At 24.5% G+C, this 18,278-nt stretch overlaps 1 protein-coding gene across 1 annotated transcript; it reads left to right on the top strand.

Annotated features, from left to right (window-relative positions):
* The first annotated feature begins 3,388 nt into the window (after positions 1-3,388).
* On the top strand, positions 3,389-13,334 carry LOC134837871 (uncharacterized). Its single transcript, XM_063853263.1, has 7 exons — positions 3,389-3,504; positions 3,878-4,414; positions 4,476-4,678; positions 10,322-10,535; positions 11,144-11,459; positions 12,250-12,374; positions 13,138-13,334. Exons 1-7 carry the CDS (start codon positions 3,420-3,422, stop codon positions 13,332-13,334), a joined length of 1,677 nt encoding a protein of 558 aa, XP_063709333.1. The 5' UTR covers positions 3,389-3,419.
* The last annotated feature ends 4,944 nt before the right edge of the window (positions 13,335-18,278 follow it).

The following is an 18,278-nucleotide window of genomic DNA, read 5'->3' as shown; positions in this document are numbered from 1 at the left end:
ATATTTTTTTCCGGAAAAAAGTTGTTTTTATTCTCTTTCTACTGTTTTTTATGTTGTTATTTTACACTTTAGTTATTTTTATCCTTTTTTTCATTCTTATTTTTTTTTCACGTAACAAAAAAAGGTTCGCTGAAAAAAAAATGTTACTTCAGATCTGTCACAATTCAAGTCCATTCACGCGACAACGCACGAAGGCACAGAGACCGAAGATAAATGTGAGAAAAAGGCGTGCGTGTGAGAAAAAAAACTTGTAATCAATCAAGAAAATGCTTTGCTTTCGTTTGTTTTTATTGCTTCCTTCCACGTGTCATGTTTTTCTTTAAATGTTACATTTTTTCATCTTAAAAGGAAATTTTTTCTTAAAAAGTACCGTGCGTTTCCATCATTCAATGACCTCAATTCACGTCAAGGATTGTTTACGTTTTTGAGCAACATTTAAAATGCTAATTAACTTTTCTCTTGACAGCTTTCATTAATACTTTCCTCCCCCCTTTGTTAGACATAAAAAATACGTTCAACTCCGTTTCGTTGTTTATTTTTATAAATTCTCAAATTTCTTGCTGTGCGAGATAATTTCATGCACTCTACCTTTTATTCGAGGCAGTGAGATGCTTGTCTGTGTTTGCCTGTCTGTTTGTAATCAATGCATACAAAATAATAATATTAAAGTTGGTTGAATTAGCGAACAATTTTCATTGAAGTATTTTTTTTATAAAAAAATATTTTTTATATTTTTTTTTAATAAATTATTTTTTTTAAATAAAATTTTAATAAAATATAAAACAAATTTTTTAAAATTTATTTTGATTTAAATTTTAGTTTTTTAAACTCTCGTAAATAAATAAAAAAAATACTTTTAAATTCTAAAATAATTTAACACTAAATATTTTATATTTTTTTTTTTAAATATTTAATTTTAATATTTTTTTTATTTATTTTAATTAATTTTTTTTTATTATTTATTTTTTTTTTATATTTCATTATTTTTTTCTTAATTTATAAAAAAATTAAAAAAAAATCATGAATTAAAACTTAAACATTATATTTTTTTATTTCAAAAATAATTTAAAACTACCTAATAATTTTATTTTATTTTCAATTATTTTTTTCTAATATATTAAATAATTAAAATAAAATCCTTTTTGAAAAAAATAAATTTTAAATTTTTAAGATACCTAATTTAACTAAATTGACTTTTTAATCATTTTTTATGAAAATATTTTTATTTTAATTATTTTTTTTTTAATTTTCTTATAAAACAAAAAAATGTTTTAAATAAAATAAAAAAATTAAAAACTAATGAATTAAAAATTATTTTTTTTTTAAATTTAATAAAAAATTATTTTTAAAGTCTTTAAAAAAAATTCAAAAATAAAAATTAACTAAAACAATATAGTACATAAAAAATTAATACTACCAAAAAACGAATAATTCCTTCTTTTTTAAAAAATTAATTTAATTTCATTTTACGTCGTCACGCGTAAAAATTAATAAAATAATCGTATCTGCAGAGCAAATGAATCTACCGCGAATTAAGAGTGTCGACTGCTGTTGATTTTTTTGTTGTTGTAATCATTCATGCTTATTTAATATCAGAGCAGAGTAGTGCCGACAATACCGAGAACGACACCAAATTAAAAGCAGATTCCCAGTTTATTCATGCAAAAAAAGAATAAAATTAAAACAAAAAGCAATTCGGTGAGCGGGAGAATGCAAAAATACTACGACGACGACGACGAAGGAGAGAGACGGGAAAAAAATTAACAACTCACAAAATGATGAATTAAAATATATCCAGACAGACAAAAGGCACTTTATTACGTATTTAATAAACAGAGCGTGGCATGGAGTCTCGCTTATCTCCGTTTCAACCACTTTTTTAGTTCATTATGTCCGAGTACTTTTAAATAATGAGATAAGAGAATGCTTATATACTTTAGCGCGGTTGTTGCTGTTGCTGTTTGTCTCGCGTATCTTGGCATTGTGGTTTGTTGCACAAATTGCGCCGCGAGCGTGATGAACGAAAAAATACGTTCAGATAAAAAAAAAATATTTTTTTATGCGGTAGAATTTATGTTAATAAAAGATGATAATTATTTCTGCGTTGGTTTAATGGGAGAAAGGGTGATAAATTTTCTCATAGAGTGAATAATTACGGGTTTTATCTTTAGTGAGAACGGTTGTTAAGGATTTCCGTTTTTAAAGTCTTCTTATATTGTTCTTCCTTCTCAAGCGAAAATCGATATTGAATCACTTTTTTAATCTTCTTAGTTTATTTTTTCGTGAAATTCACTTTTGATCAGCTTATCTTTATTTTAAAGTAGGATTTAAAAAAAGTAGAAAAATAAATTTAACCGTTTCTATTAAAAAAAAAATTAAGCGTCTTTTGCAATTTTCAAAAATTTTTAATATTTTTGAAAGATCTTAAGATCATTTTTTTAAAGATCAACTGATCTTAACTGATCAATTAAAAATTTTTCTGTTTTTTTACAGCAGATAATAATTTATTCATTAAAATGTAAAAGAAGACTTAAGGTTTAAATTGTTAAAAAAATTACGATCTTTTGATCTAAAGCGATCATAACAAAGATCTGACAGATCGAAGATCAGCTGATCTTGAAATTTTTCTTTTAAATTTTAAATAATTTTTTTCCGTTATTTTATTTTATTTTTGTTTGACATATTTAAAAAGTTGTTTGAATTGCTTATTGGGATAAAAGATCGTTAAAATAGATTTTTCTCAATTTCGTACTCCTCATCAATATGAAAGACGATATTTTTACTACAAAGTAAGTTTTTTATGAAATATCATAAAAAATGATGTAAAACGAGACAGAAAAGCAATAATAAAGTTGTATTGACGGGATTCTCCCGCACTTGAAAAGAAGAGCAACTAAACGAAATGCAATTTGCGATCTTTTTTTTTCTTTGTAAAATTCAATAGAAAGAACAACTTTGAAAGAACCAACTAGTTGTGCATGAAGTTGAAATTCAATTTGCACTGTGTTACACAAAAGTCTGCATTTGATGGCGCTTTTGCTATGTTTATGACATTGTGTATATTTGTTGTTGATTGCCTGTTCAATGAACGGATAATTCATTTTTCATGCCAAGCTATCATATCTAATAAACCAATTTTTGTTTTGTTTTTCTCTTTTCAGATGAATGCAAGAACGAACAGCCAAATCGATCAAAACACGAAATAACTAACCGCCGGATTGACAGATTGCAGTGAAAATCATTGATTTTATTGTCGCGGCGGTTATCGAGGCAGCCCATCATTTGTCATCGCAAAGTCTCTTCGTCTCTCTCGCGTTCGGCACGCATATGAAATAAATGAAAAACTATTTATCACAATCCAATGCATAACAGCAATCACGTGTCAATATCATCAGCATCAAAAATTATATCAAATAGTGATGAACCGATTTTGTTGCACATCATATAATCGTTATTGCAATGTCGCATTGGCGACAATTGCATTCATATTAGTATGTCTCATAGGTGAGTTTTTGTGGCTTTTGTTATCCGTTGAACTATTAAGGGTTTAATTTTACATCTTAAGGTGTTAATTTAACTCATATTTGTTCCTTTATGACGCTCCAAGAAGTGAATTTAGACTCTCAATTCAAATTCTTAAATTTAATCCCAATGCACATTTTTAAATTTTATCCCAATGCAAATTCTTAAATTTTATCCCAATGCACATTTTTAAATTTTATCCCAATGCACATTTTTAAATTTTATCCCAATGCAAATTCTTAAATTTTATCCCAATGCACATTAATAATTTTTTATAAGAAATTCCTCAATTTTTAATTTTCTGAGTAATTTTTTAAAACCAATTTTAACTCAAACGGCTTTTAATTCTCGACAGATGTCAAAACAACGGCTCAAACGACAGATGACACGAATTTAGCCAACATGACAAGCAACATTGCTTCAACGTCATCTTCTATCCTCGTGACGCCAACAACTAATTCAATCACAAACTTCACGAATGGCACGACGATAAAGCCGCAACAACAAACAACTTCTCAAACGGTGACGATTGAGTCTCCAACTTCATCGCCATCGACAATTGCTCTTCCAAAAACGACGACGACGACGAGCATCGTTGCCGAAGAACAAAGCAATTTTGTTACAAATGCAGCGCAGCCATTAGTTATGACAACAAGCAGCAATAGCACCGTGAATAATGAGAATGATGGCAAAACGTCGCCTTTGTTGCCAACAACAACTCGAGCAACTACAACGAGGGCCATTGAAGAGCAGCAGCAGCAACACAATAGTAACGACAACAATAATAATAAAAGTAGCAGTAGCAGTAGAGATAATACAAATATTAATAATAATAATGGGGATGAAACTGCCTCAACAAGTAGTTATGAGAGAACGACGACATTTAGACCTTGTAAGAATTTTTTAAAAAATTTTAAATTTGTCAAAAAATTTACTTGAAAAATTTTTTTCAGTCATAGTTCCAACACTTCCAGCATTGCGACCTCGAATCGCAAACCAAAGGCCTTATTCGAAGCATCATCATGACCATCATTGGGGTCCATTTTTCGAGGAACCCGTAAATGGCACGAACGACAGCGGAGCGCTGCAAGTAGGGTTTCATTTGGGCACAGAGGCGATTCTGAATTGTAGAGTAGGGATGTTAAAAGATAAAACGGTAAGAATTTAATTTAAAAAAAATATATTTTACAAAAATTTGAAAGATTAAAGAGCAAATTTTAGATTTTTTAAAAATTTTTCTTTGACATAGTTTTGTTTTAAAAACTAAATCAAGAGCAAAAAAACTGTGTCAAAAATTTTTTCAAATTTTGCTCCAATGCTAATTTTTCATTTTATAATTTTTAATCATTTTATAACTCAAAACTGCTCTAATTTATTATTTTTAATCATTTTATGAAAAAAATTTTTTTCTTTGACTGACAAATGGATAAAAATTTGTCAGAGGGCTCTAATTTATCATTTTTAATTATTTTATAACTCAAAACTGCCAATTGAAACTGAAAAAAAATTTTTTCTTTGACAAGTTTTGTTTTAAAAACTAAATCAAGAGCAAAAAAACTGTGTCAAAAACTGTGTCAAGCAATTTTTGTCAAATCTTGCTCCAAATGGATTTTTCAGAGGGACTCTAATTTATCATTTTAAATCATTTTATAACTCAAAACTGCCAAAAAATTGAAACTGAAAAAATTTTTTTTCTTTGACATAGTTTTGTTTTAAAAACTAAATCAAGAGCAAAAAAACTGTGTCAAAAACTGTGTCAAAGCAATTTTTGTCAAATCTTGCTCCAAATGGATTAAAATTTGTCAGAGGGCTCTAATTTATCATTTTTAATCATTTTATAACTCAAAACTGCCAAAAAATTGAAACTGAAAAAAAATTTTTTCTTTGACATAGTTTTGTTTTAAAAACTAAATCAAGAGCAAAAAAACTGTGTCAAAAACTGTGTCAAAGCAATTTTTGTCAAATCTTGCTCCAAATGGATTAAAATTTGTCAGAGGGCTCTAATTTATCATTTTTAATCATTTTATAACTCAAAACTGCCAAAAAATTGAAACTGAAAAAAAATTTTTTCTTTGACATAGTTTTGTTTTAAAAACTAAATCAAGAGCAAAAAAACTGTGTCAAAAACTGTGTCAAAGCAATTTTTGTCAAATCTTGCTCCAAATGGATAAAAATTTGTCAGAGGGCTCTAATTTAATTTTTAATCATTTTATAACTCAAAACTGCCAAAAAATTGAAACTGAAAAAAATTTTTTTCTTTGACATAGTTTTGTTTTAAAAACTAAATCAAGAGCAAAAAAATCAAAAACTGTGTCAAAGCAAAAATCTTGCTCCAAATGGATAAAAATTTGTCAGAGGGCTCTAATTTATCATTTTTAATCATTTTATAACTCAAAACTGCCAAAAAATTGAAACTGAAAAAAAAATTTTTCTTTGACATAGTTTTGTTTTAAAAACTAAATCAAGAGCAAAAAAACTGTGTCAAAAACTGTGTCAAAGCAATTTTTGTCAAATCTTGCTCCAAATGGATTAAAATTTGTCAGAGGGCTCTAATTTATCATTTTTAATCATTTTATAACTCAAAACTGCCAAAAAATTGAAACTGAAAAAAATTTTTTCTTTGACATAGTTTTGTTTTAAAAACTAAATCAAGAGCAAAAAAACTGTGTCAAAAACTGTGTCAAAGCAATTTTTGTCAAATCTTGCTCCAAATGGATAAAAATTTGTCAGAGGGCTCTAATTTATCATTTTTAATCATTTTATAACTCAAAACTGCCAAAAAATTGAAACTGAAAAAAAATTTTTTCTTTGACATAGTTTTGTTTTAAAAACTAAATCAAGAGCAAAAAAACTGTGTCAAAAACTGTGTCAAAGCAATTTTTGTCAAATCTTGCTCCAAATGGATTAAAATTTGTCAGAGGGCTCTAATTTATCATTTTTAATCATTTTATAACTCAAAACTGCCAAAAAATTGAAACTGAAAAAATTTTTTTTCTTTGACATAGTTCTGTTTTAAAAACTAAATCAAGAGCAAAAAAACTGTGTCAAAAACTGTGTCAAAGCAATTTTTGTCAAATCTTGCTCCAAATGGATTAAAATTTGTCAGAGGGCTCTAATTTATCATTTTTAATCATTTTATAACTCAAAACTGCCAAAAAATTGAAACTGAAAAAAAATTTTTTCTTTGACATAGTTTTGTTTTAAAAACTAAATCAAGAGCAAAAAAACTGTGTCAAAAACTGTGTCAAAGCAATTTTTGTCAAATCTTGCTCCAAATGGATTAAAATTTGTCAGAGGGCTCTAATTTATCATTTTTAATCATTTTATAACTCAAAACTGCCAAAAAATTGAAACTGAAAAAAAATTTTTTCTTTGACATAGTTTTGTTTTAAAAACTAAATCAAGAGCAAAAAAACTGTGTCAAAAACTGTGTCAAAGCAATTTTTGTCAAATCTTGCTCCAAATGGATTAAAATTTGTCAGAGGGCTCTAATTTATCATTTTTAATCATTTTATAACTCAAAACTGCCAAAAAATTGAAACTGAAAAAAATTTTTTTCTTTGACATAGTTTTGTTTTAAAAACTAAATCAAGAGCAAAAAAACTGTGTCAAAAACTGTGTCAAAGCAATTTTTGTCAAATCTTGCTCCAAATGGATTAAAATTTGTCAGAGGGCTCTAATTTATCATTTTTAATCATTTTATAACTCAAAACTGCCAAAAAATTGAAACTGAAAAAAAAATTTTTCTTTGACATAGTCTTGTTTTAAAAACTAAATCAAGAGCAAAAAAACTGTGTCAAAAACTGTGTCAAAGCAATTTTTGTCAAATCTTGCTCCAAATGGATTAAAATTTGTCAGAGGGCTCTAATTTATCATTTTTAATCATTTTATAACTCAAAACTGCCAAAAAATTGAAACTGAAAAAAAAATTTTTTCTTTGACATAGTTTTGTTTTAAAAACTAAATCAAGAGCAAAAAAACTGTGTCAAAAACTGTGTCAAAGCAATTTTTGTCAAATCTTGCTCCAAATGGATTAAAATTTGTCAGAGGGCTCTAATTTATCATTTTTAATCATTTTATAACTCAAAACTGCCAAAAAATTGAAACTGAAAAAAAATTTTTTCTTTGACATAGTTTTGTTTTAAAAACTAAATCAAGAGCAAAAAAACTGTGTCAAAAACTGTGTCAAAGCAATTTTTGTCAAATCTTGCTCCAAATGGATTAAAATTTGTCAGAGGGCTCTAATTTATCATTTTTAATCATTTTATAACTCAAAACTGCCAAAAAATTGAAACTGAAAAAAAATTTTTTCTTTGACATAGTTTTGTTTTAAAAACTAAATCAAGAGCAAAAAAACTGTGTCAAAAACTGTGTCAAAGCAATTTTTGTCAAATCTTGCTCCAAATGGATTAAAATTTGTCAGAGGGCTCTAATTTATCATTTTTAATCATTTTATAACTCAAAACTGCCAAAAAATTGAAACTGAAAAAAAATTTTTTCTTTGACATAGTTTTGTTTTAAAAAAACTAAATCAAGAGCAAAAAAACTGTGTCAAAAACTGTGTCAAAGCAATTTTTGTCAAATCTTGCTCCAAATGGATAAAAATTTGTCAGAGGGCTCTAATTTATCATTTTTAATCATTTTATAACTCAAAACTGCCAAAAAATTGAAACTGAAAAAAAATTTTTTCTTTGACATAGTTTTGTTTTAAAAACTAAATCAAGAGCAAAAAAACTGTGTCAAAAACTGTGTCAAAGCAATTTTTGTCAAATCTTGCTCCAAATGGATTAAAATTTGTCAGAGGGCTCTAATTTATCATTTTTAATCATTTTATAACTCAAAACTGCCAAAAAATTGAAACTGAAAAAAAATTTTTTCTTTGACATAGTTTTGTTTTAAAAACTAAATCAAGAGCAAAAAAACTGTGTCAAAAACTGTGTCAAAGCAATTTTTGTCAAATCTTGCTCCAAATGGATAAAAATTTGTCAGAGGGCTCTAATTTATCATTTTTAATTAATTTATAACTCAAAACTGCCAAAAAATTGAAACTGAAAAAAAATTTTTTCTTTGACATAGTTTTGTTTTAAAAACTAAATCAAGAGCAAAAAAACTGTGTCAAAAACTGTGTCAAAGCAATTTTTGTCCAATCTTGCTCCAAATGGATTAAAATTTGTCAGAGGGCTCTAATTTCTCATTTTTAATCATTTTATAACTCAAAACTGCCAAAAAATTGAAACTGAGAAAAAAATTTTTCTTTGACATAGTCTTGTTTTAAAAACTAAATCAAGAGCAAAAAAACTGTGTCAAAAACTGTGTCAAAGCAATTTTTGTCAAATCTTGCTACAAATGGATATAAATTTGTCAGAGGGCTCTAATTTATCATTTTTAATCATTTTATAACTCAAAACTGCCAAAAAATTGAAACTGAAAAAAAAATTTTTTCTTTGACATAGTTTTGTTTTAAAAACTAAATCAAGAGCAAAAAAACTGTGTCAAAAACTGTGTCAAAGCAATTTTTGTCAAATCTTGCTCCAAATGGATAAAAATTTGTCAGAGGGCTCTAATTTATCATTTTTAATCATTTTATAACTCAAAACTGCCAAAAAATTGAAACTGAAAAAAAATTTTTTCTTTGACATAGTTTTGTTTTAAAAACTAAATCAAGAGCAAAAAAACTGTGTCAAAAACTGTGTCAAAGCAATTTTTGTCAAATCTTGCTCCAAATGGATAAAAATTTGTCAGAGGCCTTAAATTTATCATTTTTAATCATTTTATAACTCAAAACTGCCAAAAAATTGAAACTGAAAAAAAAATTTTTTCTTTGACATAGTTTTGTTTTAAAAACTAAATCAAGAGCAAAAAAACTGTGTCAAAAACTGTGTCAAAGCAATTTTTGTCAAATCTTGCTCCAAATGGATAAAAATTTGTCAGAGGGCTCTAATTTATCATTTTTAATCATTTTATAACTCAAAACTGCCAAAAAATTGAAACTGAAAAAAAATTTTTTCTTTGACATAGTTTTGTTTTAAAAACTAAATCAAGAGCAAAAAAACTGTGTCAAAAACTGTGTCAAAGCAATTTTTGTCAAATCTTGCTCCAAATGGATAAAAATTTGTCAGAGGGCTCTAATTTATCATTTTTAATCATTTTATAACTCAAAACTGCTAAAAAATTGAAACTGAAAAAAAATTTTTTCTTTGACATAGTTTTGTTTTAAAAACTAAATCAAGAGCAAAAAAACTGTGTCAAAAACTGTGTCAAAGCAATTTTTGTCAAATCTTGCTCCAAACGGATTGAAATTTGTCAGAGGGCTCTAATTTATCATTTTTAATCATTTTATAACTCAAAACTGCTAAAAAATTGAAACTGAAAAAAAATTTTTATTAAATTTAATAACCTTTTAATTTAAATTGAATTTAAAATAAACCTATAAAATATATAAAAAAATAAATAAATTTTGAATAATTTTAACTGAAAAAAATAAATTTTTAAAACTTTTAATTTAATTTTAATTTTTAAATTTTTATTTATAATTTTTCTAACAATTTTCATTTAAAAATTTAATTTTTTAAAATATTTTTAAAAAGAAAAAAAAACTAATCCCAGTCAACATAAAAAAAATATTTCAAAATTTCACATGGGCTTATTACAATTTTTCGCGCGTGAAAAAATTTCTAACCTCAAAATTTTTATAAAATCTGAAAATTTGTCTTTTGCTTCTTGTAAAATTTTAAAATATAATTTTCTACTACATAAAAAAGTTAAAAATAATTTTCTCTTCCAAACACTTTTTTGACAGGTAATGTGGATCCAAAGAACAACAGACAAAGTTTCTCTGCTAACTGTTGGCAACGTAACCTATTCGGGCGACCCAAGAATAGGTGTAAAATTTCAATATCCCAATAATTGGCGTCTTCACATAAATCCCATACGCCAAGAGGATGCCGGGCTGTACATGTGTCAGGTATCGACACACCCGCCCAAAGTTTTTGCAACAAATTTGACAGTTTTAGGTAAGGACAGAAGGAGTTTTTAACAAGATTTTAATGAAATTGAGAGAGAGACTTTTCCCTGTGACCTACAACAAGGTCGAAACTCATCTTCATCCCGCCTCGACTCGCTTGAATAGACAAAGTTAAGGACCAACTTTGGCATGTTGTGTTTCAAAACTGTCAAAAACAATTTACTTCGTGTAGCAGCGGCGGCAAAAAAAGAAGATAATTCGTCTCCCATGAGAACCTCTTTCACTTAACTATCAAATACATATCAAAACAATTTCCCCTGTCAACACACAAAGTTGTTCATTCAGCGCGTCTCGAGTAGCATCTCACAACTAATTTTGAAACTTTTATGATATTTACTTAATAATTTATTTATTTGCCGTGCCGCATGAGATGGAACGAGCGCGCGTTGGCAGATCATTCAGTCACAAACTCGACAACAAACAATCCTTCGTCTTTCATTATGAATGCCATCAAACTGTTATTTATTTCAATGAACATGTTGTAAACAACTTGGAAAAACAAGACTCTCATGACTATTTTAAGAATTCCATCCTCGAGTCGACAACAACTTGATACAAATTAACTTTTTTCCTTTTTTTTTCTTCGTATTTTTGCAGCACCTGCGATTCGAGTCGTTGACGAAATGGGTCACGACGTGAACGATCGTTATTATAAATTAGGTAGTTTAATTGATATTTCTTGTCAAGTCGCCGTTTCGTATCTCGCGACATTGCCGCCTGCGCCATCAGACAACAAGGGAAGCGGTAGCAAGTCGACAGGAAATTTAATTGACAGTGATAGCAGCAGTAAGAAAGCAACGACGGATGGGGATGGAAAAGTTATGCGAGATCGCGGACCGCATTATCTCAATCACAAAATTGAGTGGAAGAAGGATGGGGAATCGTTACCGGGTGATGTTAAAATTAGCTTAAGGTATGTTTCATTTTTTTTTTAATAAATTTATTTTATAATTAAATTTTTTTTAAATTTTACCATTTTGACATTTTTGTAATATGAAAACTTTTTTATTTCTAAATTTTTTTTTTCAAAATTTTCTCGAATATTTTTAATAAAAATTTTAATATTATTTTTTTTATTTAACTTTTATTTTTTGAATTAAAATTAAAATTTTAACTTTTTTTAATAATAAAATTTTTCTATTTTTTTTAATTATTTTACAATTAATTTTAAATTAATTTCATAAAATCCAAATATCATAAAAAAATAATTAATTTTTTTTTAAATTTTAAAAATCATCAAATTTTTAAAAATTCGATAAAAAAAATCTAAAAAAATATATTTGATATAAGTTTTATTTTTTATTTAATTAAATTTTTCCTTTAAAAATTTTCTTTTTTCCTTTAAAATTTTTTAAATATTAAAATTTTCCTATTTTTTTGAACAAAGTTTTTTTTTATAATTAATTTTTTTTTAATTATTTTTTTTTAATATTTTGTCAATTTTTGGAAAATTTATAAAAATATGTAAAAAAAAACTTTTTGCAAAAAAATCTTTTTTTTTAAATTATGAACATTTTAATTTTGTTTAAAAAAAATTCTCTTAATTTTAATTTTTTTAAATATTTTTTTTCTTTTTTAAAATCTTTTTTTTTATAAATTGAGGTTGACATAAAAAAAATAAATTTGGATCATCCCAACCCATTTCCTTAATTACAAAAAAAAATCAACTCTTTTAATTAATTTTTTTTTTGTTATTTTTTCAGCACGTCAAAAAATTGGAAAAACAGTCGACTAACAATTTTGCATGCCTACCAATCGCATAGCGGCATGTACTCCTGTTCTGTCTACAATACATCGACAGCATCTGCTCATGTACAAGTTTTGAACGGTAATTGAATTTTTTCTATAAAAAAAAAATAATAAAAAAATTTCTTTCAAGAAGCTTTGTTTACCTGGGCGACATATGCCGCTTTTCACGCAAATGAGGTTGTATGTCGTCGTGATTTGCAAAAAAAAAAAAGTTTTTTTTTTGCACAAATCAGCTGTTATTTGTTGAGCTCTATTGAAAAAAAAGAAAAAAACGAGCCGTGCCACATTTTATGGATGTTCTTTTGTTTTATTATTTGTTTTTTACCCTTTTTTATATCTCACTTTGAGATTTTCTTTCGCCTTTCTATCGAAGGAAAACGCAAAGAAGAACAACTTTTAACTCTTTTTTCTTTTCTTTGTGGCTTTTAATGCAAATAACAAACTTTCAAAGTTTTTTTTTTATTTTCTTAACAAAAAAAAGGTAATTTTTGTATCATTATTTCATTAATATTTTATTTTATTAAGCTGAACATTTATTTTTTTACAAAAAAAAATAAAAAAAAAATTTTATGAACTCACAACTTGGTTGGTTGGTTTTATTGTGAAAACTGCTGTTGCCATCAACCCGTTTTTTTTTTTGGTATCTTTATTGAAAAAATAAAATACACAAAAAAAAATAACAAACAAACAACCTGCCAGAATCCGACCTGCAACCTGCTAAAAATATTTTTCAAAACAATATTTTTTAATTATATTTCGTCGAGAGAACAACATCACATGATAAAAGAACAAACAAACATACCGAGATTTTTTGTTACTCACAGTTTTGTTGTTTTTTTCAGGCGAAACACCTGCTGCCGTGCAACACAATAGTGGATGTGGCATCTTTGCGGTCGATTCTGTACAAAATACTCAAATAAAGTTTTTATCATCCTTATTTTTATTGTTATTCACAACATTTTACGCCAACATTGGTGCCAGCGCAACTTTAACAACAGGCATATTAGTAACAATGCAAGAGATAATGTTCGTTGTGTAGCTGGTTAGAAAACGAGACGAAGGTGTGCAGCAACGAATTAATGATTAGTTAAACTTCTACTTTGAAACTTTAAGTTAAATTTACTGAAAAGAGGTATTTATCAAAATTATTTTGATACAAAAAAGGCATATTATGAATACATATCGACATAAATTTCAAAAGAAATTAAAAATTTTGAATTAAAAAAATATGGAGACGACTGGTTTATGAAACCAGATTAAAGAGACAAGACAATAAAGTAAGGATTAAAAAATATTTTTTTAAAGTAGAATTTTTTTAAATGCTTTAAAACTTTTAATAATTAGATCAGACCTTATTTTTCCTCTTTAAAGGACGGAGCAATTTTTAAAAATGTTTCAAATTATTTTAATTTTTTTTTTTATAATTTTTTAAGTTTTGAATTTTATTGATATGGTTATTGACCAATATAAAATTAAGATTAAAAAAACAAATTAATATTTTTTTCTATAATTAAAAAAAAAATTAAATTAAAAAAATTAAAATTATTTTTAAATAAAATTAATAAAAAAAAAAATAATAAATCAAAATATTCATTTGATTAAATGAAAAAAAAATAAATTTAAATAAATTAAAAATTAAATTGAAAAAATTAAAATATATAATTAATTTTATAGCATTTAATAAAATAAAATTAATTTATTTAATTTTATATTTATTTTCAATCATTTTAATGAATTAGTGAAAACGGGTTGATTTATTATTTTAATTTTATTAATTTTTTTAAATTTAATTTTTTTAATTAAGTTTTTAATTTTTTTTTTTATTAATTTTTTTAAATAATTTTTTTCAATTTTTTTTTAAATTTAATTAATTAATTAAATTTAATTAATATAATATTTTTTAAATTATTGACTAAATTAAATTAATTAATTATTTTAAATTTAAAAAAATAATTCTTATAAAAACAAATATTTAATTAATTAATATTTAAAGAAAAACTTTAAATTAAATTATAATTTATTTGTTTTCAATAAAAATTAAAAATTAAAAATTAAATTAAAAAAATTATTTTATTAAATTTTTATATTCTATAAATTTTATTATTTTTTTATCTAAATAATTTTAAAGGAATAAAAAAAATTATAAAAAGTGAAACATTTTTTTCGATTGCTCTTACTTTTTTCATTAAATCCAGGGGTTGAACGCTCTCAAAAAGACTCAAATCCTTATAATTTTATTTAAACGAAGAAGAAGAAGAAAATGGGATCTTTTACACGTTTTAATCCTATTAAATTTCCCTTTTCTGCACCTTTTTTTAAATACTCATGAAGCAAGGATAATTTTTTCTCCCCTCCTCCCTCATGGGAAAAAGTTCATTATAAATTGCAATAAAAATCAGTCTTAATTACGTAAACAAAACATTTCCACGGGATTATCATCATAATGGATAAACGGTTGTCTACTAATTATCAAAGCTATTTTCCATGTTGTATCATTACATTTAATCTTTTCCCACACACTCGCACGAGATTTTCCCACAAAGAATCACGAAAAGAGATTTATTGCGAAACAATAGAGCGAAAGGAAGAAACATTTTCGTGGCAGATTACTGATTTATTGTTGTCTCATGCAATGTGTGTCGTTGTTGTTATAAAATAGCGAAAAAAAATTAACTTGAATTAACATTTTCTTTGTTTTTTGGAGCGATAAATAAATAAAGTCGACAATTTTGCAAAGAAATAAAATAAAATAAATTTTACACGAACAATAAGTTACAATTATTAAGTAACATTACCCGTCTTAGGGGTTTTATTTATTGTGAGAAAAAGATCATAAACTGCAGTTTGTGCCACATAAAAATGGTTTTCAGCAACACACAAGCACAAAACCACGAAGAAATATTTTACAATAAACAAGGAAGCAAAAATCCGGAAAATAGAGAAAGACGGAAGAGATAATATGAACGATGATCTCAATTTAATTTCAAATCCTTGTTATAAAGACATATAGTAATAATAATAACATCAACGTTTGAGGAACAACAACATCTTGCATCATAACGTATAAAATGAAATGAAATGATTAAAGTTGTTACGGGAAGAAAAAGATTATTATTATATGAAAAAAGGGGTTATAATAAAGTTTCTTCTTCATTCATAAATAACAAACATATACTTTGTAAGTTTATAACAATATGACAAGTTAAGAAAAAAATATATATTATATAACGTTTATTTGTTTTTACTGTGGGTTAATTTTATTTTTTTTTTTTCGAAATTTTCTTAAATTTTTAAAATAATTAATTAAATAATGAAATAATTCAATTTTATTTTAAATTTAAAATAATTAAAATATTTTTTTTTTTTTAATTTTAGAATATTTTTTTACAGTTTATAAAATGTAATTAAAACATATATTTTTTAAAAAATAAAAAAAAAAAAATAAATTAAATTTGTAAATTTAAAAAATAAATTAAACAATTTTTATTTTTAACTGAATTTAATAAATTTAAAAAAATATAAATAAAAAACTTATTTTAATTAATAAAATTTTTCACTTTTCTGTTTACATACCGTCATTAAAATTATTAAATTTATTTTTTAATTGAGAACATTAATTTTAATTTTTTATTTTTTAAAAAATAAAAATTACATATTTATAAATTGTAACAAAAAAATATTTTAAAATATATTAAAAATAATTTAAATTATTTATATTCATTTAAAAAAATTAAATAATTTTATTGTTTCGGAATTTAATATTATTTCTCTAATTATTAAATTTTAATTTTATTTTATTTTACTTTTTATAAATAATTAATATTATAATAATTATTTTTTTATTTCTCATAATTTTTATACATTTTTGAGTATTTAAAAAAATTAATAAAAATATTATTTTAATTTTTTTATTCATAGAGTTAAAAAAATTATTATTTAATTTATTTTTTAATTTCAAAAATTAATTTTAATTATTTTTAAAGGTTTATTATTAATTTAAATTAAAAATTAATTAAAAATTCTTTAAATTTTTCAATCAAAAATTTTTTTAATTTAAAAAAAAATAATATTATAATTAAAAAATTATAAAAAAAAATATAGAAAAAATTAAATGAACTCACAGTACATAAAAAACGAGTGTCAGAGTACAACTCAAACTCACGGATAAACTTTTAATTCTTTTTCTTTACATTTTGTTTCTTTTTTGTAAAAATAACATTTAATTTTATTTAATCCCTTTTTTTTACTGTGAACTATATAAAAACAAATAAATAAGAAACAAAAAAAATATAATATAGACACGACATGTTACTAACTACAATTAGGTACGGCGTAAAATTAAGAAAGTTTGTAAATAGAAAATTGTAAAAAACTGTACATTCTAACAATTTATATTAAATTAAATATAAATATATATAAAAGTTTGTTACACTTAATTAATCATTTTTATAACAAAATAAATACTTTCTTGTACAAAACATTAAGATACAACATAGAATAATGATAAAACAGGTATTTTTCATTTTACAAGAGATGAACAAAGAAACTTTATAGAACAACATAATTAATAAACAAAAAACGTGTTTTAAACTGCTCAATTTATCATAACGGTTTTAACGAGAGTTTTTTTTTCATTTTAAATAAAATATATAGAAAAATAACAATAAAAAATACATCATCAAACAAAAAAAAATAATTAAAAGTGTAAAAATTAAATTTCCATCAAAATAATGTATATAACAATAAAATAACAAACAAAAAAATAACAACATGATAAAATTAAATGAAAACTTGTTTTAATTGCATTTATCATCATCCACTATAGAGTAAATATATGAATTTATATGAAAAAAAGACATTGTTGTTTGTAATTTGTATATATATTATAATAATAAAGTTATGAACATAAAAAAATAAAACTTTAAAATTGTATCTTCCTGAAAAAAAATATTTAGTACCGACGAAAAATAAAATAATATAATAATGAAAATCATGACGAAAAATCAAATTACCAACTTTATCAGTATTATTAATATTATTATTATGATCGCCGAACAAAAAATGTTACAAAATATAGAATGCGCTACTGAAATATGGATTGTTGTTATGAGGAAATGAATATAATAATTTTAAATAATGATAAAATTATTATAAATAAAATTATAATAAAAAATGTATAAATAATAAATTAGTATTTTATATTACAAAAAAAATGATAAAAAAATGTTAATTTTAAATTACAATAAAATTAATATAATAAACGAATAATAAATAGAAAAAAAGGTATACATATGTTTAAAAAAATAAATAATAATGAAAAATGTAGTTAAAATCATATGAAAATGTTTAAAAATCTTATAAAAAAAAGTGAACATATATAATATATGATATTTATGGACTAAAAATAAAAAATGAATGAATGATATTTAACAAAATTGCATTATTCTTACCTTAACATTTCCAGAAGAGCGAATCAAAACACATGATGATGATGATCTTAACTCTGCCGCCCATAAAGCACATCATAAAGACTCTCGACTGCGATAAAATACAAATAAAATAAAACAAACCCACAATAGACGAATCACATGCTCAAATGGTCTTGCATTGTAGCTCAGAACAAAAACGAAAAAAAATGCAACGTTCGTTCCCTGAATAAATATATGATTCCTCAGACGTGATCATTTCATCGTTTTTTCTTCTTATTTTATGGACTAAAGTTAAAAAAAAAAGTATTTGAAGCCACACATTCGTTCTAAGAGACGATAAATATTTCAATAAAACTAAACAAAAGGCGAAATTTGCAACAAGACCAAGTTTACTGGCATTCATGTCATGTTCGTTCGTTCGCTCGTTCTTTCCTATATTTGCAATGCGATGCGAGTTGCAAAAAAAGAAGTAAGTACAGTGGCAGTTCATTTACAAAGGAAGTCAAAAGGAAATGTTCCATTCTTTTACAATTTATATATTTTTTTAAGGCGTT

This window comes from Culicoides brevitarsis, chromosome 1 (genome assembly GCF_036172545.1).
Source record: "Culicoides brevitarsis isolate CSIRO-B50_1 chromosome 1, AGI_CSIRO_Cbre_v1, whole genome shotgun sequence".
Lineage (NCBI taxonomy): Eukaryota > Metazoa > Arthropoda > Insecta > Diptera > Ceratopogonidae > Culicoides > Culicoides brevitarsis.
The sequence above is the reverse complement of the archived record's forward strand: the minus strand, read 5'-3'. Positions and strand labels throughout refer to the sequence as shown.

Excerpts from the sequence above, each read along its gene's own strand:
- LOC134837871 (XM_063853263.1), top strand. The coding sequence starts at position 3,420 with ATGAACCGATTTTGTTGCACATCATATAATCGTTATTGCAATGTCGCA. Across the intron at positions 4,679-10,321 it reads GGATGTTAAAAGATAAAACG|GTAATGTGGATCCAAAGAAC; the intron begins GTAAGAATTTAA and ends CTTTTTTGACAG. Across the intron at positions 12,375-13,137 it reads TCATGTACAAGTTTTGAACG|GCGAAACACCTGCTGCCGTG; the intron begins GTAATTGAATTT and ends TGTTTTTTTCAG.